Consider the following 26,461-nt stretch of genomic DNA (forward strand, 5'->3'; position numbering starts at 1 on the left):
TTGTAAGTAGGTACCAATAAATATTGATGTGAAATTTGATGAATAATGTATTGTGTGTGTGTGTGTGTGCGTGTGTATAGGCAGTCTGATTGCTTATATTAAATTTGCAACAGGAGTTCATGAATTAATCTAACAACTAGGAATGTGCAACTTTAATCGCAATACTTACCAATACAAGAACTTGAGATACTTTAACGCAATCACGAATGCTTTTAAATAAAAGACATTTTTCACATTATCGGTATTTTAAAACGTTCTCTTTCCCAGAGAAAAAAAAAGCCATCTTGTTGCACGGCAAAGTTAATTCCCATTATTTCCCTAGCAAGTCCAGTGCTTGGAGATATCGCAATCTGGACTAACTCGCACTTGCCGCATTTTGTTTCAAGCGCAATCATTGTTTTCAAAACCGTTTCTTAAGACCTGAAAGACATCCGGCTCTCCCCTTTTTTCGTGACACACTCCAAAACATCTGGTTGTTTCGCAGGAGCGAAAATTGATAGGAGCGGAGAAATCGAGCACCGGATTTAGCGATGGCGATGGGGGCGATCGTCAATGCATATCATCAACAGGAAAGTATCCGGGGCCAAATTGCGATGATTTCGGCAGATATTATAACCGCTTGCGACAAAGGACGGAAAGGAGGGCTGTCACTTACAGGTCGTTTCTCCATGATAAGTTCCAAACTGATCTATTATAATCTCTGCTCGCGTTTAAAAATCTGCAATTTGACTTGAAGGTACGTGACGTTCCGAAGTCAATCTCTCACACTCCTCCCTTGCTTCCGCTTTTGAGTTTTCCCATAAACTAATATACATACATACATAAATTACATACATTATATATACATATATATATGTGTACATATATGTATGTATATATATGTATATGTATGTGTATGTATGTATGTATATATATATATATATATATATATATATATATATATATATATATATGTATGTATGTGTATATATATATATATATATATATATATATATATATATATATATATATATAATATATATAATATTATGCCAGACTGACTAACTGTAAGTATATTTATCACGACAACCTTAAGCCTCAAGAATTATAACTGGCAATAAAGTTGTGTTTTACAATTCTGTGTTCTAAACAAAGGAACTTTCGGAGCTTCATAGTTTCAAGGAATCTGAATGATCTTAACACCATTCGTATAAGGAGAATTTAAACTGGGAACTGGGAAACTTTGCATGTGGCATCGTTTTAACGAAAGTAAACAGGAAATCTTAAACTAAGAATTGACAACTTGAAACAAAGAATTGAGTGCTTTCTTCTTCTCTGACATTTACAGTCTCATAACTTGTGAAGAAAATGTAGTCATATCAATAGAAAGATTAAGACATATACCACGGTCATTCAGAATTAAACTACAGCATGTTGAGATAAACATATTCAAAATCTTTGTGAGTCCCTTTGCTAGAGGATGCATTATTTTCTTCGTTACATATTCATTAACATTTGGGTACCCGAGAGGGAGACTGCTGCCTAGGTCGAGCTCGGTGTCAGCACGAAACCTTAAACATTAATTTTTTTTATAGGAAAAAAATAATTTACTTCTTTAGGCTCGCCTTCGAAAATGATACTGTTAGTCATATCTATAGAGCACAGTACATGGTAGAAGAAAATGAACAATCTGAGAGTTTCCTTCTTACCTTCTTGACGATTTCTTCAGTGTTCATGTTGCTGTATTGGTCGAACTGCTGCTGTGTGATGGGCGGTAGGATGGCCTTGAGGGGCTTCTGAGACATCGGCTGTGACGATGAGATCTGGGGCCCCGTGATGAGGGAGTTTGTGATGGAGGCCATCCTCTGGAGGGGTGAGGCCGACACGCTGAGGTCATCCCCGGAGCTGGCTGCGATGGAAGTGATCGGGGTTACGAGGTTGCTTAAAGGCGTAGCCGTGCTAAGACCTGTGGGAGGGAACAGGCGACACGTGCAGATGGGTGGGAGGTGGAGAGGTGCTGGATTTATTCAAATAAAAGAAGAAAAAATGGCTTCCTATTGCTTCCGGGCTAGATGCAGATTCCACTACTGGAAGTCCAGAGACCTAACACTGGCAACATGTACCATATGCCTATTGACTACGTGACAAAAACAATGAAAGGATAAGGGTGTGTGGAGTGAAGGTTTTCTTTTTGTGAATGAGTGAGTCAACGTGAACCAATTTGCCACTCTATCGCGTCCTTGACTTGTATGGTGACCCTGAGAACCAGTGCTGGAAGTATAGGCCTATATAACTAAGAGCATCACATAAAAAAACATAGGAATAGGGGTGCTGATGCGACTGTGGATGTAACAGGTGGTTTTAGCATATGCCTCTGATGTGACTTTTGGGGTGCATGAAAAAAGGATGGTTACAATTTTATGTGCACATTCAAATGTATCACATATTCAGATTTTGTGCATTATGTGCTTCTCGTTGTGGCTAGTACTTGTTAATTTGTAATCGGTGAGCTGATGTGATTTATTAAATGGAAGTAAGGTTCAAGCAGAACAATTATTTGTACTATACAATAATGTAACCTTTCTCTTAACTTTTACACCTTTTCCCCCACACAGGGTAAATCACCGGATGATTTACTCCTCATCTCAAGCTGATGTTTTCGAAAGATTAGTAAAATTGTTTTTACGAAAGAGTTTTACTTTCATATCACAATATATGATAATAATTTGGTGATTGTAGCTTAGATGCAAACATAGACTTGCAAAACCTCAACTGTCTTTCCCTTACAGTATACTAAATAGTGACGGGCAGAATACATGGGACTGAATATTAGTCCAGATTATTTTGATAAAAATTTATAAGAAATTTATCTGAAACTAGTCAATTTAGCTTAACCCAAATTCAAATCCCTATTGAATATACATAGCGTAAAAGACGGACGGACAACGTTAAGGAAATGTGAGGCTTGAATAAAGGTAGAGATATCTTTAATTCTGTCTTTAACATCTTGATTCGCCGATAGGATCGTTATATGCCACACAGCTGTGCCAACAACCCTTACTTTCTCCTAATTGGAAATGATTTACGCCAGCCTCCTATAGCAGGACTCTCTCTCTCTCTCTCTCTCTCTCTCTCTCTCTCTCTCTCTCTCTCTCTCTCTCTCTCTCTCTCTCTCTCTCGTAAGAATTAAATCATGTGATTAATTGTCTTCATTAATCATCTCAATTAACACAAGTCCACCCACCCTCTTGCCTTAAAGTATACAATGGTTGTTAGGTAAATCATGATTATAACAATAATAATAATAATAAATCGGCCCCCTCTCTCTCTCTCTCTCTCTCTCTCTCTCTCTCTCTCTCTCTCTCTCTCTCTCTCTCAGGCTTTATTGGAGTCAAATAACGGCAACAACAACGATCAGAAATTCCAAATAAGAGCAAAAAGTGGATGATCCAAGGCCCCATCGCACATGGCGTGGCCATATGTGTTTACCCCTTGTCGCTGCGTTGTTTTCGATTCTCTCGAATACTTCATTCCTATATATCGCACTCTTTCCGAATACGTGCTTTCAATTATCTCTTAAATATCCTTAGCTCCACTTTCACTTTCTTTCCTGTTATTTTAACTTGTCCGTGATGATAACGTTATTATTATTATTATTATTATTATTATTATTATTATTATTATTATTACTCCCTCTAATACTTCTGGTAATGATTCAACCACTGTATTGATTTTCTACTGTTGTGTATATTTTTTTCTCAATTCCTCGCTATTTTTTTTTCTTTATGTTGCGCGTTTCCTCCGTCTCTCTTCCCTCTTTTCCTCCGTCTCTCTCTCTCTCCTCTCTTCCATTCTCCGTTTCTGTTTATAAATATACAGCCGGTATATTTACGAAGGCGTGAGATTAACTTCACTTTGTTAGTACTGATGTCTCACCAACCGGATTTTATACATATGATTCGAATGAAATCCTAAAGGGACGGGGCAAGGGGGAGGGGGTTCACGGACGGTGGGTCAGAGAGGGAGTTTTAATGGCCCAGCCGAGTGAAGGGTTAAAATGTGACGTCACGTGCACATAAACAGAACATGCTTAAGGAGATTCATAGCCACACATCACTTTTGACTTTTGATGCATCTGGAAGTTAAAATTGGTGCTATTTTGAGCCAGAATATATCATATGAAACAACCTATCACTATTTTCTGCGTTCTGCGCTCAATAGCACATTGTTTTTGTATCAATCAAAGCAAACCCAGTACAGTAAACAAAAACACTAGTATTCCCAATATAAGGTAAAAAAAAAACGAAAAAAAAGACAACATGAATCCCGTGCCTTAAGGAAATTCGCAGAAACGAGACGCCTTCTGAAGCAACTGTTTGAGGCCATAATATAATAATCACGGTTCTAACTAATTTAATAACTCGGGGGAATAATCACCCTGTCTGTCCCTTCATTAATCATCTTTAATGAGATAGATAGGTCTAATTAGGCTTAATTTCAAAGAAAATACAACATCGGAAAGCCGTCCGCCTTGTTTGTAACTGGACGATTTGTCTGTCTGTCTGTCTGTGAGGATTTCAAGTTAATTCTCTCTCTCTCTCTCTCTCTCTCTCTCGCTCTCTCTCTCTCTCTCTCTCTCTCTCTCTCTCTCTCTCTCCCGGGAAAGATAGAGAGTGAATATTGAGAGAGAGAATTTTTATGGAAAATCCAGCGTCAGCTGGTATTAATTATTGATATTATCAGAGAATCTAGTATCCACTGCCATGATTGTAGTGCCTCATTATGCATCCGTATGTATACGGTAACAGTAACATTTCCCTCGATTCTGACGTTTCATAGTCCCATTCACCCTCCATTACGATTTTCATTTATGTAAAGCAGTTCAATATGACGTGTAATTGTCAAAAGTGTTATACTTTCAAATCGCTCCTAAACATTTCAATTGAATGCGTATATAAATGAGAGTACGTGCATAAATACACAAATACCGTACACACACACACACACACACACACATATATATATATATATATATATATATATATATATATATATATATATATATATATAATATATATATTGGATGATTAATGGGTTTACGCATTGTGAGGATTTTTGTGTCGAGTTCATCTATACAGGAACGAGAGAGAGAGAGAGAGAGAGAGAGAGAGAGAGAGAGAGAGAGAGAGAGAGAGAGAGATTCACAAGAGGCTATTTGGCACAGTTTTTATTAGTGAAGAAAAGAAGTGGATCGGGCTAGAAGAGATGATAGCGCACGAATTTCTGTTTATTCATAAAATTCGTCTATAGGTTCTTCAATGCCACTTCTGAGAGATCGAATTCCCAGTGGTTCTGATGGTTCGCTCTGAACGTTTCGGTTCACTTAAGACTGACATTTTGCGTCGCGATTTCAAACCTTAAGAACTTAGGTGGTTGTTGATCTCGTGTTGAGAACCAACGGCAGAAGAATCGTTTGAAAGGTTAAACTCCGTTAGGCGTATAGTGAGCGACACTTGAAAAATACGTGAAACAGAAATGAACCAAATCGAACAATGGAGTGAATCATTTATGCAAATAAGCAATAAAGAGTTACGGCTCCGGAGTTGCCAGACGCACGACCAATTTATATAGTCTTGTTTAACACCCCTCCTTCCCCCCAGCTACCGTGGTAACATCCCCTGGCCCTTCGAGAGCCCCCACCTGTCTCAATTGCTGCATTGTTTATGCGTCTTCATAAATCATCAATAATGACGAATAAGAGAATATTAAATACCAATAAATAAACAAACTGAAGGAGGAGATGAGAAGATATAATTGCTGAAGTTGGCGAGCCATGGTAACTGTCCTAATGACCAAATTTTGATAGAACAATTGACCTCTGACGCTAACGTCCGCCCGCACTCTGGTTATACAATGGACTGATCCCCACTTCATAAGTCTAAATGAAATGGCATTTGAACAGAGCGGGAAGGTGAAGAAGGCCTTAGTCACCTCTGCTTATTTAATAAGAATTTGTTAATTGCGAGTATACTTTATCAATAAAGTCTCAACGACTCGAGTCTCTCATGGGAGCCCAAGGAAATGAGGGGAAGGGGGGGAAGGTTTGAGTAGGGGATGTAAATTGGTGGTGGGTTGGGGGGGGGGGGATGCAGCAGAAGTTAACGAGAAGGATGAGAGGGTGAGTGGGCGGGTGGGTGGAAGGGGCGATGGGCGGGTTAGTGACTGTCTTCTACCATGGAAGCACAAACAAAAGATGTTGGTCCGATTAGACGGAGGCCAAACGAAAGCTATATCTAATGACGGGCCGTTTAACATTACTTAAAATGCCGACAATAGCGGTGACGTCTTGCCACTGGTATGTGAGCAAATAGATGATACAGTAATGATGGAAATGTTCATGATAGTGATAAGAGTAATGAAGGCGTCCTCGGAATGCTGTTCCATTTATTTTCTCCTCCATTTTTATTTTGTGTTAGATTTTTGTTCTTGAGAAAGTAAAATGTTTAGATAAATTACATTTATCACGCGAGAGAGAGAGAGAGAGAGAGAGAGAGAGAGAGAGAGAGAGAGAGAGAGAGAGAGTGCGCGCGCTTTGAGTTTAGTCACGGTAGATTTGGATCTCCCAGATGAATATAAACCGACAATATATTTCTTCATTTGTCTCTTATTTTCTTCTATCACTTACATCCGTCCTCTCTTCGACTTTGTCGTGTCTCTCTCTCTCCGCCATCTATTTATCTCCTCCCCTCCTAACCATCTTTTACTCATTCCTCTCATGCTGTAAATAAGCATTTAAAAGCCCTGCTTGTACACTTTAATTGCTTGAAGTATCAGTTGCTGCAGTTTTTGTTAATAAATTGCCGACACGGGGAGGAAAAGACTCTTTCGTCCCGTACATTCCCCTTGAACGGAGTAATTTTATGAGTCTCCGCTGCTGCACGGAAAACGTCTTTTGATGTACGGCTCGTACTCTCGTTAAAAAAAGTAAAGTGGATCTTGTTTATAGACGCTAAAGAAAAGTATTTGTATCTCGTCAAAAGAAGGGACCATCATTTACGTAAAGTTTCTGGGGACCTTTTGGTCATTTATTAACATAGTTCATAGCTCTTCCCCGTTCCATTCCTCTCTCTCCCTGTCACTATCATCCTCTTCCCTCATCCCCCCTCTTCCTTTTGTATAGAGGAGTCCAATAGCCTACGTAAAGGGAGAGGAAAGAGACTGTCTAGAGCACTCACTCTCCGGATGGTTAGGAGGAGGCCAGGAAAAAAGCTTAAGCAGATAGCATCACCAGGACGGAATACGCGTCACTCTTTCCTAAGATATTTCAAGTTTCAAAAGACAAACAAGGAGTATCCTCCCTCCCCATCCCAACCCCCCACAAAAAAACCGTAAAAGCGATGTCCTACTTCAGTCCTCATTATGCATTCATAATTCAAAGTGTATATGTGTGTTCTCGAGACCAACTCCCCCCTAATAAACAACATGATTAGACCTCGGGTTCGAATTTATTATGGCCCTGTCCCAGATCTCACTCTTCTTCTTTCTTGTATTCCTATTCCTATCTTGCCTGTTTGTCACTTGCGATGATTCATTCAATCATACCTCTCTCTCTCTCTCTCTCTCTCTCTCTCTCTCTCTCTCTCTCTCTCTCTCTCTCTCTCTGCGTGACTTGATCCCCGCTAAAAAGCGGATTTTCGAACCGACAGTCACCGCGTGGCTTATAAGTCAGAATTATGGAGTTATTTTATTACTTACTTTCCTACGTTTATTTGTTGGTCTACATACACGTGGCATGATAAACTTCAATAAAAAAAATGTAAGGACACTACTAAACAAACAAATTTAGTAAGTAAATACGATCTGTGGTCAACCATTTATAAGACGACAATGAAGATAAGCGACCGAAGAAGTAATTACAAATTCCATATCGAGTAATAAAATAAACAAAAGGCGTTAATTAAAAATAAACGAACGTAGGCTACCGATAAATAAATTTGAAGCATTGTTAGGAAGCCAAGTCCTGTTTTTAGAATTTAGATCTTTAAACTAAAACAAACACAGGATAACCTTGCAAAATGTAAATCCATTATCGGCTAAGTAATACCGGTGAAATCTATCGAAAAAGCCTTAATGAAGCAGCAGCAGTGACGAATAGAACAAGCCCACGTCAACACAGCATGAGGAATGTTGATGAACGATACTTATAAGAGAGTTACTTTACGACGCTTGATTGTTTTGCTTGTGTTATGTCATTCCGCGTAAACAAGGGATTTCCGGCAGATGCAGAAAGCGACGAGCTTTACTTAGCGGGCAACAGCGCCGAGAGCTCCACTGCCGGCGTCTGTTGAAAAGGGAATGAGGGATGATGTAACAAAATAGAAAATGCCATGATAATTTGACGTCTGTGACCGGTAAACCTCGCCCTCTGTTAATCAGAGCAAAGCTCTGGACCGACACCTGTCTATGCCTATCGAATGTCATATTTACGAAAATTCGCTTGAATAATAAATGGCAGGTAAAACCACTTTTTAATGAAGGAACTGTCAATAAGCATTAAAGCTCAACCTAACCAAAGCCAGGGAACAGATGATAGGCACCTGGAGAGAGAGAGAGAGAGAGAGAGAGAGAGAGAGAGAGAGAGAGAGAGAGAGAGAGAGAGAGAGAGAGAGATTTTTACATAAAATACCCGAGCATATAAAGCGCCTAATGTTATTTGCAGGTAGGTGTACGGAGGTAATTTAATGAATATGAGGCAACATCAAACATTGATTTATGATGACAGAAGAGCGAAGTCATAAGGTCTGGTGATCAAAGAATTTTTTTCATTTTTTTGGGGGGTGTGTGTATGTGAGAGAGTGAGAGAGAGAGAGAGAGAGAGAGAGAGAGAGAGAGAGAGAGAGAGAGAGAGAGAGAAATTCACGTCTCAAATTTTAATAATGATAATAATAATAATTACGAAACATCCCCCTTGGAAAACGTACGTAATTAGTAAAGCTTCACAGATATCCAATATGGCATCCCCTCTCATATCTAATTAGTTATTTTTTCTTTCCGGACGGATACTGGACTTCGATTATAGGATTACCACCTTCCAAGGGACTTGATCTTCAAAGATTTGCCTCCCCCATAACCCGCTCCCCCATTAAAAAAAATTATTCTTTTGGAAACAAAATAGGAAAACTGGATTATTTACAAATATTAGGAATTAAAAAAATTTTTTTTTTTTGCAAGTTCACGGTAGAATGGAATTTTTCTCTTTTAAAAACTTTTCGTGTTTCGCAAATAAGCGAGAAAAACCTTTTTCAGAAATAGAGAAGAGAAAGGAGGAAGTCTCCCCTCACTCCGACCTACCCCTCCCCCCAACCCCGCCTTCCACCAAGAAAGCGGTAGTGTTGTCACCGGCTCAAGACTTTGGGAAAAAATTCGATGATGACTGTCTAACAGCTGGTTCGGAGAGACACCGGGAGATAAGTAAATAAATAGAAATAAAAAGGGAGCCAATAAAAACCCTATATCTACATATCATTTCCCATTTGTCATGAGTAACTGTATAATAAGACTATGGAATAAGTGGGGGGAATGAATCATGCTGGGGTTCGACCGAGACAAGAATGCGACGGAGACATGAAGATGATGAATGGAGGTATTTGGAGAAGAGATACATTTCATCGACAGTGAATATTTACAGCTATAAAATCTCATGAACGTGTGCACGCCTTTTCAAGCTTCCTAAATCTCGGGATCTCTATCTTCGCATGAAAATGCGTGTTTGTTTGTTTGTTTGATTTAAATGCCTTGAGGTAAAATGATAGCAGGTCATTAAAAAAAAAAACCTCTTGTCGAGCACTCCACTTATTTTTTAGTATCATTATTTGGCATGCTGATGTTTTCAAATATTTTACTTTTATTAGGAGGCTATCTTGAAATGTGTATAAGAACTTTGTGTATAAAGTATGTACCTAACTCTCTTTCCCTACTGGATATTTAAAATGTTCTCATTTTCACAGAACAGAACTGATAGGTGGGACTTACTGGTCTCCGCTTTTGATCTGGTGGGTCCGAAAGGTGATGTGACGCTGGGATTTCGGCTTTCGTCGTCGTCCTCGCCGCCTCTGGATTCTCTCTTGGGCAGCGACAGGTCCTGGGCGCCATTGTGGAGACCACCTGCCCCTAAACCTACGCCCATACCTAGTGAACCTCCTGCTCCTAGGCCAAGACCGCCAGCCCCGCCCATTCCTAGACCTGACGTAAAATGAATTAATAATAAAGATCTCCCTCAAGACAAAATTAAGCATAGTTGCGGATTTTCTAGACTATAAATTACTAAATGCATAACTGAATAAAATTCCTAATGAAAAAGATATGCTGACACTGACATTTTTCTTTTTGCTTATATATTTACAAAACACACGCCCGGCATAAACAACGTATGAGATTTATCAAATATTCAAGGCGATGATAATGCAGACAAACGATAGAATATAGGGCTATGTGTAATTGTGAAAAAACGATAAGCCTGTAGGTCTACGGAGAACTCACCGGTAGCGCCAAGACCCATTCCGGTTGCTGCTGCCCCTTGGAGCTTACTCAACTCCTGGTGGTAAGCGTCAAGGGCGAGCTTGACTTCCTCCGGAGATCTGTTGAAGAGTAAGGACTGTCCTAGGAAGGGGAACAGAATCCCAGGATACTGCGGGTCCCTCGGGAGGGGGAGAGGCGGTTCGTGGGGTCGAGACATTAATTTGACAAGTTCCTCTTGGTAGATTCTGGCGACTTTTTCTTGGGGAATGTCGTCGTTGTCGAACTTGCGGAGCCCTCTCGGTCGACCATCGCGGGAGAGGGGGCTGCTGAAAAGGAAAAAAAATATACATACATAAATAACTGGAGGAGACGAAGTGGAGGGGGCACGGGTTACAGTAGCAATACTGACGAGGGTGGGCGAGAGACTTTGAAGAGGGAAATAGAAATGTACACGGAATAAGCAGCAGTTAAAGTATGTGGACCAACAGTATAATAAAGAAAAACATTTTGCGTTATTAAGATTATGAAAGATTATATTCATATGTACGTTTATGTTCATACTGAGGGACACTGAAAACAATGATCTTCCAATTAAAATCTTGGGCAACTTACGAACAAACCAAAAATGAAAATAACATAAGCAAACCTTCAAGTAACTACTGAAAACTCAAGGAGCAATGACATAAAACCTTGAAAGCGTTGTTCTGCTCACCTGGGTGAATGGGTTGAACTTGCAGGAGACTTGGAATCTGTACTCCTTGTGTCCTGGTCCTGCTGGCCCTGTTGACTGGAAATGGAGGAGGACGTCATGGCCCTGGAAGCCTCGCTGAGGATGTGTTGTATTCTTTCCTCTGTGACGGTGTCGTCAGGACCTCGAAATCCCCCGACGGAGTCCTTGTGGGATCCTGTCAAAAGACCTAAACCTCAGTTGTGTAGGGGGGCTGCCACGTGGGAAGGTGTTGGATGGCACTGTCTGTCTACTCTACGATTCCCTTATCCTAAGCTTTTCTTTAAACTAAAAAAAAAAAGTTTTACCTTGAACATTTTAAATATACCTTAAAAAATGTCCCATTATCTTTAACAGATAAGTTTTCCTTTCCTTAAAAATTATCCGTTAACAGAGTTTTTCTTCAATTTGATCAACTTAAGTCTTGCCTGAAAAATTCCCTTCACTTTTTTATTAGCTAAATTTCCTCTTGATTCACTGCGTCGTTTCTTCTGACAATCTCTCAAGATTTTCCTTTTCTCAGTTACCTAGATATTTGCTAACTTTAACATATACAAATACAAGAGTATCGACGAGTTCTAAACAAACTAACACCCCAAAATGGAAGAACTCATTAAACTGTAAGATAATTATCTTGTCTGAATAATGTAAATTCAAAGCTATTTAAGAGAATATTCTATTTTTCCTGGAAATTCTAATAACAAAAGATGTGAAGCAGCTGTTGCGCATGTCACTTCAAAAACCAATCTCTGACCAGAACAGCTGTTTTCATAACCACGCCGAAAGCATTTTTGCAACCAACTTTAGATTAAATGAAAACAAGAGATGTTAACATTTGAATAAGTGTATTCATACATTTGGGTAAGTCATAAATCCTTCTGCAGTCAGAAGCTCTGTAATTACAAACAGACATAAAAAAGATAATGTAATCGCTGCTTGCTCGTGACATTTTACGTCATCAAAAATCGTACTATAAATCAAAGACTTCGACCGGGTGAGCTCTGTGTCGTCGACTTGAAAGTGAGGGGGAGGGGAAGGGAAGGGGTAGGGGGAGGGGATGGGGGGATGGGGAGAGGAGAGAGCAAGAATACATCCGTGAAGAGTAATCGTGTATTAGTATAATTCATCCCATATTACCCAGCACACCCCACTACTTCCCTTCCCAATCCGCTAACCCCCAACATTCATGCAACCACCCCATCATCCGTCAACTCCACATTATAATGCTTCTGCAACTCGACCCCAACCCCCATAAACCCCTAAACCTTCCACACCCCGTTTCTTTCTCGGACCTTCCACAGTATTGAAGACTACTGTAGTTTCGTCTGAGACTATATCGCTAATTCGGGGGGATTTCTTTCATCTGTATTCGTGTAATGCTCTTTCATTCCCCTTTTCAACCCCTTGGGGATTTGGGAAGATTTTGAGGATTGCCAACATTCCTCCCTCTGATTATGTCATCGTAAAGTCTGCGGTTCGTTTCTGTATATCTTAATATGAGATTTTTCTAGCAGCCACTACCTTGTTATTTCTCTCTCCTCCATGCAGATACTATGGACTTTCTGGGGTCATATTACAAGGAACGAAGAAGCGATGATTTAAGTACAAGCACAGTTTGTGGGGTTCGTTTGTTCACACATGCCATATACAGTCCTGAGCAAGTTCACGTAAGACCTGTCCATGATCTTACATTACGCATGAAAAAATGTACAAGATATTTAAGAAAATAAAGAGATGAATTCCCATGCGATGACTCAAGAAATGCGTGTATATTTTTATGTACATGACTTCCAAAGCGAAAAATAATAATAATTATATTAACGATAATGCATTGCCTTCTCTTTAAACGGTCATTAAAGCAGCTTCTCTACGACTTTGCTCATAACAGTTCCAAAGACAAAGACTGAGGCCGCTGAAGTCAAGAGATAACTAAAATTTAGTGCCTTTTCGCTTCCACCAATCAGGAGGCAGATGGTTCCCCTTCAAGAGCGGACGCACAGCAGACGTTCGGCAGGTTGAGTGTTAAATTTCTTTTAAGAAGAAGAAGAAGAAGAAGAAGAAGAAGAAGAAGAAGAAGAAGAAGAAGAAGAAGAGGAGCTGGATTACCAGTGGTGCGTGATTCCTCCCAACCAACCATTAATGCTTTGACTCGAGACTTTTGATGTATACAGGGTTAAACTTCCGTTACGTGTAGACAATGCGCAGCGCTTTACCGGACATGCACAAGTGTAGATAGGAGTAAAATGCTTTCAATATTCTATCCAAAATAACTTGCGTTACATATTTCATATGGATGTACACACTTGCTTTTTGCCTGTGTTTTGATTGTTGAAGTTTGTAGTACTTTTTATTTCTGAATAAAAGTCTCCAATGTATAAGAAGGATATAGTGTGAACTCGAGCGCTTAAAACATCTGAATACTCATAAGCGCTCCAGTGCATATTATTCACCCTGAAAAGGTTCATGTCATCATTATTTTAAATCCTACTCCCCCTACCAATCGAACTTCCTTTCCACCCCTAAAGGTTCCCTTGTGTTGGCCACCCATCTACCGTAAGTATCCCTAACCCACGGTCTGGCTCCCGCCCCCTATCCCTCCCCCTTCCGCAAAGTGCTTTCCGTCATATCTCTATCATCGCCTCTTTTTGCTCAATGGTTCTAAGATATCTTTTGCCGAGTTCATTACAGATAGGAATAACAAGTTACGGATCTTCCACCCATCCCAAACCCCCCTCCCCCCTGTTTGTAAGGTCCTCTTTATGGGTGGGGGAGTGGGAAGGGTTAGGAGGGAGTACATCGCCAATCTATCATCATGAATAACCTTGTGTTTTATTTTCTGCTTCACGGTTAAACGCATTCGATATTAGTTTCCTCCTCACACGTGAGTCAACTTAGCTTGTTTACCGATAGCTTTGCATTTATCGTGACCTCTTGTTTATCAGCACGTTTGTGTAACTAAAAATTATTCTCAAGTCACTTCCGTATTTAACCAAATTTAAAAATGTTGCCTTAACTGCGCTACATGGAAAAAGTGGTTTAGGGAGGTAAAAACTTGCGCGTAGTTTTCAACTCGTCGACTCGAAATAACATCTGAACGCCTGTCATGATTATGGCGAGGGAGAATTTTTAAACAATCGCTATACAACAACAATAAAAGGACAAAGAAATGAGAGAGGACTTACAACAAAGAAAAATTCCAAATAAGACAAAAAACTAAACCGGTAACGCAAAATATGGTCGTAAACAAAAAAAATAAAAAGTATTGCAAATCTCTCTCTCTCTCTCTCTCTCTCTCTCTCTCTCTCTCTCTCTCTCAGGTGGAAGAAACCCCTCGACGCACCCTCATTTTCTTGGGCCGTTGAATGGGAGACTTTTAAAAAAGCGGCCAGCTGACACTCCTGACGGGCGGCCCGATAACCTCCGTAGAGACGAAGTTCCCACTTGTTGAAGACGATGATTTTAAAAGGGAATGGAAGATGAGGTCACTGAGGTCAAGAAGGAGAGAAGCAGAGGAGGAAGGGAACACTGGAAGAGGAGTAGTTAGGGGCGAGGGGAAGGAAATGAATTACAAGAGATAAAAAGGACCAGAGTAGGAAAATTAAGGAGCCAGGAACCATAAGAAATGGAACGGTAACACATTAATGGTGGGGTAGAATTAATGGCGCGATTCCGTTTTTTCGGCACTTACGGGTCAATCTGCTTGCATGAAACAATCCTTTGGCAAAGCGGCACGATGCTTGCGTTATTTTTAGCAAAGCGGCATGATGCTTGCGTTATTTTAGAAGTCAACCTTTCCACCTTCCTTGATGTTAATGCTTGTAAGATTACCGGTCCATAATTACATTTTATAACATTTTATAAAAGTATTTGTAACGAATAAGCGTTATAATAATAATAATAATAATAATAATAATAATAATAATAATAATAATAATAATAATAATAATAACAATAATAATAATAATAATATTATTATTATTATTAATTTAGCTCAGGCTAATATTTACCAGAAAAGGTCTTCCTAGAGGACACCATGAATAAAAAACTGAAGTTAAAACCCATCACTATCATTAAAGCAAAGCAGCTCCGGAGGCAATAACGGAAACTGCAGCAGCCTAAAGACAAACATGATCAACAAAGACTCTTAAAAGCTCCATAAAGCCAGATGTTAACGAATACGGAAACCTTCCCCATAAAAGAATGTCAACGGAGAACAGTAATTAATATTCCACGGTTGTTATTCAAGCAGGAAGAGAATCACCATTATCATTATCATAATCATTATCATCATCGCTGTCACACGAGACTCGACGAGAGCCACCACTTGGACCACCATAGTCTTTCTATCCCCTCCCCCCACCCCCGGGGGCCACACGGAACCAACCGTCAACATGGTCGCCTCACACAATCCTTAAACCCACAAATAGTTTGCTTACACCATCATCATCCACACCCACAACCACAATCATCCATCTCCCCCACACTATTGCCCCCACACCATACACCGCAGATGTTACCCATTACACGATTTTAGGAAATTATTACTACAGGATAGTCATTCGAAGGAGTCAGTCATTCTTGTGCAAAACGAGTGATTCTGTCGAATTTATTAGATTTCTGGAATTCTGAAAACGAAATAACAGGCACAAGTGGTAAGGACACCAAATTTGAGCCATTCTCTACTTTGCGACATTTGTAATTTTATAATAGAAATAAAATGTAGGAACAATTAAGGAAGCCTTTTAAAAAGATAAGCTTTAAAATAAAAAAAAATCAGTATTATTCGTCAACACGCCTCAGTAAAAATAATAACAAAAATAGTAAAACAAATCAGGTGGCGGGTGAAAAACCACTCGCAAATTATCTTGTCACTTTCACCGAAGATTGATCAGGAGAAATCGACTTCATTAGATACTAACTAGACCCACGAACAAAGCAATAAGGCCGTCGTTTTCGTAGTGACCAAACTATGAATCATAATCTGAAGGGATTCAGATCTTACACTGTACATAAAATTAATATATAAACTGTTTAAATGTTACTTTAGTTTTAAATAACCAGCTGTATATACAAAATAATTTTCATCTTTTAGCTACACGAAGAGGTTACGATATTGTTATGCAAATCTAACAGGTATGGAAGAAGGAAGCACACTCTCAGAGAGAGAGAGAGAGAGAGAGAGAGAGAGAGAGAGAGAGAGAGAGAGAGAGAGAGAGAGAGAGAGAGAGAGAGGGTACAAAAGGTGTTGCAGGCAGATCAACGTTTTACAAAGACCTCCTCTTGAAGTCAATGGAACGAAAAGGTAAAACATGGGAGTCATTTAAAAGGAAGACACTCATGACGTTAATTTCGGTAATTAATATGCAGTCGTTCGCTTGATTTTGGGGGAGAGGGGGAAGGGAGGCGAGGGGAGGGGAAGGGAGGGGAGGGGAGGGCAAGTTGGAGCAATGGATGGGTGATTTCTGAACTCCGGTAGTCATTTCGGCCAATGGGATGGTATCAAGATTAAAAAGAAAAAATATGAGAAACGGAAAGAGGGGATGGTACATGTATATGCGCACATGCGCGCGCGCGCGCCTAAGCGAAAAAGAAAAGAAAAAGACGTCCAGACAATACTTCCCGGTATACTTTTATAAACAGCTGAAAAACACGAAACGTAACGTTGTATACACAATATATAACACACACATTATATATATATATCTATATATATCTATATATATCTATATATATCTATATATTTATATATATCTATATATATATATATATCTGTATATATATATCTATATATATATATATCAATATATATATCTATATATATATCTATATATATATAGATATATCTATATATATATTATATATATATATATATATATGCGTGTGTGTGTATGTATTTATGTATATCACATACGCACCATAAAATGAAAGCAAAAAAAAAAAAAAAGATATCCAGGAAATACTTAAGGTGGTACCATCTGCAAGAACACTTGCAGTCATCTGCATCCACACTTATGGTTTGCACCTAATCTAGGCATGAAATTGCAGAGATTGAAGACTGCAAAAATGGAACAAAAATCCCACAGCCACCAGAGTTCTGCTTTCGGAGACGAATTTGCTCATTATGAGCCGCATTTTCTTCGTATAAAAAACCAAGCAGCTGGAACAGGTGTTTAATGACAAAACTTCACAATGCGTTACAGGATCTAAAACAAAAAATTAAAAATATGAACGCAAATCGAGATAACTCATGCAGACTATGACGGTAAGTAAGCGTGCATAAATGCAGGCTCATTACAAGTCACTGAGCTAAACCGAAAAATCCGTAAGATATCCAAACGCTAAATATACAATATATATATATATATATATATATATATATATATATATATATATATATATATATATATATATATATATATATATATATATATATATATATATATATATATATACTGAAACCGATTCCAATGCCGGGTGACGCACAGGTCATCTGTGAAATCCTGCCTCTCATGTTGTTCTAATACTTTATTTTCTACATATCTCTACTAATCTCCATCCTTCCTTCTATTAGTTCCATCCAGGTAGGCCGGAGTTTTCCAACCCTTCTGGTGCCCACAGAAGTTCAGCTAACATGCACCACGTACTATTCTTCTCTCTCTCTCTCTCTCTCTCTCTCTCTCTCTCTCTCTCTCTATATATATATATATATATATATATATATATATATATATATATACATATATATACATATATATATATATATATATATATATATATATATATATATATATATATATATATATATATATATATATATATATACACATACATACACACACACATTCGTCAGGGAAGAGATAACCTCACCCCAGTAAGACTGGCTCAATCTTGAAACCTATCTAGTGATGCGATAGAAAATTGCATGTTTGTGCGTACGCAACGTACCCTGGGGAGAGTAAAGTAACCCAGGAAAGGAAAGCTCAGATATGTGCAATTAAAGGTCGTAATGCGAGCGTCCGGAAACCATCCTGTGACCAGAGGAAAGACGGTGTTTGCGCTGTAAACCTTTGCAACTTGGGAAACTTCGGAATATTTTCCTTGAATGAAACGGTCTTGACGTTTCATCTGCAAGGATCCTTAATAAACCTGGGACAGACTGACTTAGCGTATGTAATTTACGTTGGCTTTCAATACTGACAGCCAGCAGTATTGACTACCAGTGAACCTGATATTGACCAGTTCATTATTTGAAAGTCAAGTCAGTCACGATCACGACAGCCGACTGTCTAAACTCCACCGTGAAAGGGCTTTGGGTTTGTCGTGATACATCCGGACTTCAGCTCTTGCAGGAAATGCGGACGTCCGTTTTTTCTGAAACAATGAAGACAACACTAGAGGACCCTCGAAAGGCTAAGTCTTGACGGAAAACAAAGTACAGTGCGGAGCGTTATAAAAACATTCATGGTCAATAATTCACATGGGCTCTTATGGATGTATACCATCTGTTGCTGGTGCTACATGCAATAGGACCTATAAGCCACGCATAAAAACCCTTCCATGTGGTTTTCAATTGCATGCAACACACACACCAGAAGAAGAAGAAGAAACAGGAGGAACATGAAGAAGTAGCTGTAATATGATTGCCAGATGTCGTGATTCTAGTTATCAATAAAGATGAAGGAGAAGATATTGAGAGTTTTTGCTCAAGTTTTCTTTTGACGGTTCAGGCTACGTCCCCTTTTCCTCAACCTACCCCTCACCCCCTTCCTCAGACCCACCGCCATCCCAAAATAAGCCTTTGATCCGACCGACGGGTCCATTTTATGCTTATTTCATTATCACATGACGGTGGTTTATTAGCTTAATAGGCAAAACAGATCGTAATTCAGATCAGTTTGCCGTAAAATAATGGACAATTTCGTAGACCCATAATGAGGCCATTTTGCGGGAGATGCGTTCCAGTGCGTTTCTGGAAGGTCGCGCCATTTCGATATGAAGATTGGATCCAGAAATATGGCTGGACGTCATGAATGACCCGTCAGCACGACGTTTGTCTATAAACCAGAGAAGGAAAGCCACGATAATCGTAAATAGGAATTCGGGAACCACTTGACTATTTTGGGAATTAACAATGGAAAAATATGTTTTCGACAGAATTTTAATTTTTGATAGATACTGAAACACGAAAAAGTTTGGAACATATTCAAATTAGAGTTTCTTCACACTTACATTAAATCATTATACTACTGAAAATTAGATAGAAAAAAAAACACTTCAGTAGACACAAGGAATTCCGAAGTAAAGGAAGTTTTCTAATAACAAAAATCTGTCCTTCAATGCGCAAGCTTCCCTAATCCAGCGAAGCCCCTTCACCTTCTCCAATATCGCCGCCGCCTCCTAAGCAAACCCCCATTCACCCCTTTTCACCCCTCCCTCCCATCCACTGACAGCCGACCAACCCCATAATTAGCATGAAATAAAAGTCAGGGTATTCGCCGTGTCCAATTCTAGCAGAATCATAAGCCGTCACTCTCATCCTCCCTAAAACATTGCTAATCCCTACCCCTCCCCATTCTCCCAATCCCTCCCGTAACTCCCACTCCCTGTCTCATCCTTTATTGCATAACCCTGTCAATGGGATAAAATCCCCGCAATTCCTTTAAAAGCAACGGAAAGAACAAGTACCAACTGAGATGGTCGCTGAAAGTGAAAGTATGGAAACGATTGGTGGAAGGGTAGTTTTCACCCCGCTGATTTCCCTTGATAAATCTCTCTCTCTCTCTCTCTCTCTCTCTCTCTCTCTCTCTCTCTCTCTCTCTCTCAAAACCTCGAGTCATTCAACTTAGAACACCCACGTTTCAGTCAACAGTTATTTCATTCAGAGAGAAGCACAAACGTCTTCATTTTACAGACTATGGTCGTTTCTTATTTGAAATTAGATGAGGCCAAATAAAAATGACTGAAATCCCTGATTACCTTGCTAATTGCACCATGGAATCCTTAATTACGAATTAGATAGTAACAAAATAATATGCGTAAACTTCAGTGAGACCACCGATGCTTTGCATTGGGATACATTTAAAATTAATAAACATGTTTCGTTTCCTTGAATTAAACGGGAAATAAAGTTGTACCTAGTTTGTAGAGAAATTGATAGACTTTATGCGTTATTTATTGCAGATAATGGCATTAACATTAAAGTCAAGTTCTGGCTCGCACGAAAAACTAGTCTCCAACTGTATCCAACAGATAATGACTGATTTAATAAACGTACCTCTTAGCTCACATGTAATCGATTTCCGAATCTGCAAATTTCTGGGCTGAATGAAACGACTGGACTAAGTACAGCAAAACGTGGTTCAGGATAATAGACTTCGCATTTTAAAAGTGCACCGAGTCGAGTGTTTGTTAGAGGAGATATTTTTGGAGACTGAAGTAAAGTAAGAAGGGAAAACCGTGTGTGTATGTGTAAGTGTTTGTGCACTGCTTGGCCAAAGGTCTTCCAAGACCCCGAGAGTTAAGGGAGGATCCATTGAGATGCATGTAACGTGTCGGGTAATAGCGCCCTTTGCCATGTTCGTATCGGTCAACGTCTCTCCTCTGATACTCGAACACAAGGGCAAGTCCTTCTTCCCCTCCTCATCTTCCTCCTGAAGCCCTCGTCGCCTCCCCCAAACCCCTTCACCCAGGACCTTTCTTCATATAACCCCAATTCACATTTTCACCTCCATACCAAAATCGTAATCTATCCGGCTCCATTTCCACAACTGAGCAAAATCTCTGCGTCTGTTTGTCTGCCGTCTCTCTCTCTCTCTCTCTCTCTCTCTCTCTCTCTCTCTCTCTCTCTCTCTCTCTCTCTCTCTCTCTCTCTCTCTCTCTCTCTCTCTCTCTCTCTCTCTCTCTAGGATTTAAACAAAATCACTCTTAAAAAATCGCTGATACAGAGGGCGATGTGTTTGTCTCAAACCTGTTATACCATAAGTCTTCACAAATCCCTGACTGTTTGCATATCACGGATAAAATCAGCTGTGCCTATCTATAATTCACTGGCATGAAACTCCATTAGCGGTGAAACACACCTTTTCTTGTTTTGGGTGACATCCATTGGTGTGAAAGGTCACAAATTCTGCTTTTGATATAGGTTACTAAAAATTCTTCTTCATATATAAATAAAAGCAGACGCGCGTGCAGATAAAACATATCTATTCATATATATAATATATATGATATATATATGTGTTTATCTATATAACCTGAAAAAAACGACTTTTTAGATTCTGGTCAATGTAGGTGGCCATACACTCATTCAAATCCCTTTAGACCAAAAATACCTTAAGAAAAGAACTCGTCTTAAACGTCATATAGTTCAACATCACCGTCTCCATCTATTCTCTCCAGTCCCCCTCCCCCTACCCCACCCCTCGCTAAGATAAAAGAAGGGATGCCTAACATTAAACCATGTCCGCCATGTACCGATGCCTTGTTGACTGTTTTGCCCCGAATAGTTGTCCCATGTTAAGTGGGAGAATTACAGGCTATCAGGCCAGCCTTGTTCCTCTGCCTAGTACCCCTCCTCTCTCCAGAAAATGTGGAGAGAGAGAGAGAGAGAGAGAGAGAGAGAGAGAGAGAGAGAGAGAGAGAGAGAGAGAGAGAGAGAGAGGGGGGGGGGATTATATCTAAGATTACAATAAATTTTTCTGCAAGATATATTTTTAAAGGGTAAATGAAAACATATGAAATGCGCTATAATATGGTAATATATTTAGCTTCTCCAAAGTAAACTGCTTCCCAGTTTTTTCAAAAGGTAATCAATTCCTTTATTTTGAAGCAAAATCACTCTTCCCAAGCCTTCCCAGCATTATGCACGGGGCACAATTCGTTGGCAACCAATCGACTAATACAAGAATCTAGCAGTGGCTAATTAGCGCATCTTAATATTTTCAGATTCTAGGTTTGGGTATAAACAACCAAAGTCCCCCTTTATAGATGATGCGGGGCGGCATTAAGTAATCGGCCCCTATTTTCAGATACAGACGCACGCACATTGGGTCAGCTGGGGGTTCTTGTCCTACAAGAGGTGTGGTGCTGTGGGCGTCCATGACAAGGGCTTAAGGGTGTCGAGTGGGGAGAGTAACTGCGCATGCGCCTTAACATCCATGTAATGAGGGACTGTTTACATTCGCACAAACGCCATCACCACGTGTACGAAGAGCTTAGACGATGTAATTGCATTCACCACCTACCATGAATTCTGCAATATGTGATGAGTGGTTCTTTCTCTGCAGAACGTTCTCGCGGGCGCTGTTTGCTATAAGATGGGCGCACGCGCGCTGTGGTAGGGGAGGTCTGTGAGTGAGTTTATAGATGTCTAAGGCTCATTATGTCTGTTAAAGGGTACGAGCATTAGTGATAGGGCGAAGCGGCCTTGGCGATTTTTATGGTGGTTTACGAGTGATGAATGCAAGACCTGGATGATGTTCTGGGTGATTGGAATTTTGGGCTGGTCAGACTAAGTGATAAGGCTGTGAAAATGTTAGCTGATACCCTCCTTTATAGCTGCACCATTTGGGCAAAGAAAAAGATGGTGCCAGGTCATAATATGAAATATATGGCGGAGGTAAATCACACCTTTATCTGTTAACAACATGGGTACGTGCTTTATGTATGCACGACGGTGCTCTCTCTCTCTCTCTCTCTCTCTCTCTCTCTCTCTCTCTCTCTCTCTCTCCTCTTGGGGCATTTTTATTCCATTCATTTCTTGGCTGGGCGAGAGCTACGACATGACAATAATATAATAGCTGGGAGAACATGACGTAAATATATGATAAAAGTGACAAGGACACACAAATCGACTAAGGCGAACCATCTCCCCTCTGCAGCTGATATACCTCAATCAGGGATATCAGCGGGCGTCGGTGTCCGCTGGCCGTTTCCAGCTGTAAGTCTGGAAGACCACCCACAGCCCTAACACCAGAGGAGGTTAAAGCGTGAAGAGGTACCGAACCACGGCAGTAGAAGGTGAAAGAAATGAACACTTTCAATATTCCTCCTTCTGCAGGATTGTACGAACGCTGCCGCTTGAATCATCACGTTTCCTCCGACAGAAATTACCCTTAAGTTGTAGTTATTCGTTAATCAAGTTGACAATCGAAAGCTTCAGGGAAGAAAAATGATGAACATATTTCAATAAATATGAAAAAAAGAGACCACCCACAAAAACTCCCCCACCACCCTCATTACAATTACCACAGATATATCGGGAGTCCCATACAGGCGTGTTCCTTTTGTCACATCACGCTGAGATTACTTATTAACTTAGTTTTAGACCCAGTGAGATAAGCCATATTTCTACGTCGACCACCCGAGGACCTGGTGGAAAAAGGTTACAGCGCCTCCACTTCCCTTCATAACGTCACTGCTTCAATCTGTAGAAAGCTGACAGAAAGCCAAGTTTCTTCTGGTCACACGGAAAGCATAATTTGTACAGATCAGTAACCATAACAGATGGAATTCAGTATACTACAATGAACGCCAAACGTTCCATTGCGTACTTCATTTCTGGCATTCTCATGTCGATTTTACGATTATTCTGGTTTGCAAATATAAAACTGGATGCTCATTTGGTATACTTGCATTATGGCTCTGTTGCATATTTAACATCTTGCACTGTGCAAATGATCACTTCCCATTATTCCAGAAGCTAATAATCACAATGTAGGCAACAGGCAAAAGTCAAGACTCTCGCAAGGCTTTATTTACTTATCTTTCTAAGATGAAAAAACACATCTAATTTTTTATCCTTCTTCTAGGGGAGGAGAGGAATGGGCAGCGTTGGAGGCATTCCTTAGTAGTCTCCACATTACATATTCGAGTCGAGATCTTGGGGCTGAAATGTAGCTCATTGTGACCCTTTCTGCCCGAGCTGGCTCGGAATTTGATTGCATTTGTGGCCAAGACATGCAAGGTGCCAGCCACGGTGCGCCGAGGCATGTTCCCTGTCACATCACGGGCGCCCAAGCGTCGTGGACCAGCGGAACGGACCATGGCAATGGAATTATGAACACTGGAATGAGGGAATGCACTCCTCCTGAGAATTATGGGAATTCACACCACTCCCCGTTTATTATTATTATCAGTTTCTGATGTCTAGTCCTCCTTTATCCTTCTTCCTCGTCTCCCCATAGGCCTTGGCGCAATCTAATATTCAAAATTCCACTCTGGCCTGAGAAAGTCTCTCGTCCCGCTGCAGAGGGAGTGGGAATGAGACAGAAATGGCTGACAAAAGCGAGGAAACCTTTAATCCTAAGGACAGTATGATAAGCATCCAACGGCTGCGAATACGTGGCCGTCGGGTTATTGCGGAGGAACGTTGGAATATGTGTGCGTACATAAATGGCGGGCTATCAGCTAAGAGGGCTCCCCCTTCTCTCCCAAATTTCTCATAAGCCATTACGTGTTTCATGCTAGCATTAACACAGAGCTCGGTCTCGTATTTCAAACTGGACATTAGGTTGAAGCCCCGCAAACGCATACATACAAATATGGTACACGTATACACCAGCCTCGTTCCCCTACTTCCTTTGGGTTAACACACCTTCCCCTTAACCAAACGTGAAACTGCACGTACTATTCACGATAAAAGACTACTTCATGGTAGGGTAAATAATGTTTATAAATAAATAATTAAGAAATAAGGGTGACACTTTAAAAAGAAGAGGCGGGGAGCGGGTGAGTAAGGTGCATAGGTAAGATCACAGTGGATTCTTCAACTGTCGCTGTGGAATCTCAAGAGGCCGGAAAAAGGTACGCATGCGCGTTTTGAGTCATCAGACTAGTATTTGTCTTGTTGCAAGTACTACCGTGTCTAATAGCTCATTTCCTTATATCACTCTCATTCAGTAACGACGTCATCGGGCATCGATCGTGATAAAAAATTCTATTGTGATATTAATCGCGCGTTTGGCCTGCGCAGAAAATCAGAATTCAACGGCTGTACATTATGATGAAAGTAAGTAAATATGTGATCTATCAATATCAACATTATTCAGAAATCTCCTAAGACCTGATCTAACACTTATCCCCTAAGCCGAGGGGAAGAACTTGTCAAATCATAAGCAGAATTATCGTTATTTACCCAAGAATTATGCAATTCATCGTCCTACCACAAATCATTTATTTTCACGAGTAAACTGCTTTCAGTTTATTATTTTTATCACAGTTTCTCATTCTTCTTCTCTTTACAGCCAATAAGACAAGGCACATAGAGAATGGCAGTGTTATTTTCTCTCACATAATGATACACGAATATGGTTCTGTTATGATCTCTCTCTCTCTCTCTCTCTCTCTCTCTCTCTCTCTCTCTCTCTCTCTCTCTCTCTCTCTCTCTCTCTCTCTCGTCTATGGCTTGTGGACCCGACAAGGGTCAGAACCTCACCAGGTCCAACACAATTTGCCCTTATCAAAACATGAAGACGATGAATAGCAGCGATACCTGACGTGACGGAATATTTACGACGGGTCCTATCTCAGTCATAGAATTAACATTTAAATTAGATTGAGAGCGTTGTTGACATCCAAGGGCCTGGAGACAGATAGTGCGACGGGATGTACCTGATCCCAAGAGACAAACAAATACACATGCATTCATATCTAATGGTATCATACATATGCATACACATCATGTATATATATATATATATATATATATATATATATATATATATATATATATATATTTATATATATGATATACACTTATACGTGCACATGCATCTACATAATACTTCCGAACAGGTGCAGGAAAGTATAAGCAAATACGTACACAAGCATACTTTAATAAACTAAATATCACCCGTTTTGATAACCTACAAACATCTTACAATTTCGTAAAAACGGAATCCTCAATCAGCGCTGCAGCTATCTCTCAGGCTTAGTCATCTCTCTGAACGAAAATATACGAAGTTTCAAGTGCAAATCAGAAAGAATGTGTATAAAAGTTAAACAAATTACAATGTATAGAAATAAGAGGGCTACCAGTGCCCACCGACGCATTTACTTATTATATTTTGTGCTAGTTTCGTATATATGCACGCAAATGCATAAACTCGGTGAATTAGGAAAGCTTTCCAACTGTAAAAATTTAATTTCCTCTTAATAAACACCGAGGTCAGAATACAAATCGCCATGTGAATAAAACAAGCATCAGTGTGTCTGTTTTCCATGTGAACTAGACGTTAC

The 26,461-nt window shown here is 39.9% G+C and overlaps 1 protein-coding gene and 1 long non-coding RNA gene across 36 annotated transcripts in view; one reads left to right on the forward strand and one right to left on the reverse strand.

The window, feature by feature from the left end:
- Positions 1–10,124, forward strand: part of LOC136840224 (uncharacterized) — a 90,146-nt gene extending 80,022 nt beyond the window's left edge. The window contains exon 3 of the long non-coding RNA XR_010853560.1: positions 9,987–10,124. This is a non-coding gene — a long non-coding RNA (uncharacterized lncRNA). The remainder of the gene's footprint in view (positions 1–9,986) is intronic.
- The window catches only part of LOC136840220 (homeobox protein cut-like), a 518,427-nt gene that overhangs the window by 14,583 nt on the left and 477,383 nt on the right, over positions 1–26,461 (reverse strand). For 15 of the 35 annotated variants that reach the window (XM_067106785.1, XM_067106793.1, XM_067106808.1 and 12 more), the window contains 4 exons: positions 11,210–11,414; positions 10,519–10,823; positions 10,012–10,221; positions 1,689–1,945 (listed from right to left, as the gene is read on the reverse strand). In XM_067106785.1, coding sequence (XP_066962886.1) covers positions 1,689–1,945; positions 10,012–10,221; positions 10,519–10,823; positions 11,210–11,414 — 977 coding nt within the window. The remainder of the gene's footprint in view (positions 1–1,688; positions 1,946–10,011; positions 10,222–10,518; positions 10,824–11,209; positions 11,415–26,461) is intronic. The other 20 variants (XM_067106794.1, XM_067106803.1, XM_067106789.1 and 17 more) reach the window with 8 other exon arrangements.

The sequence above is a fragment of the Macrobrachium rosenbergii genome, chromosome 7 (assembly GCF_040412425.1).
Source record: "Macrobrachium rosenbergii isolate ZJJX-2024 chromosome 7, ASM4041242v1, whole genome shotgun sequence".
In the NCBI taxonomy this organism is placed as follows: Eukaryota; Metazoa; Arthropoda; class Malacostraca; order Decapoda; family Palaemonidae; genus Macrobrachium; species Macrobrachium rosenbergii.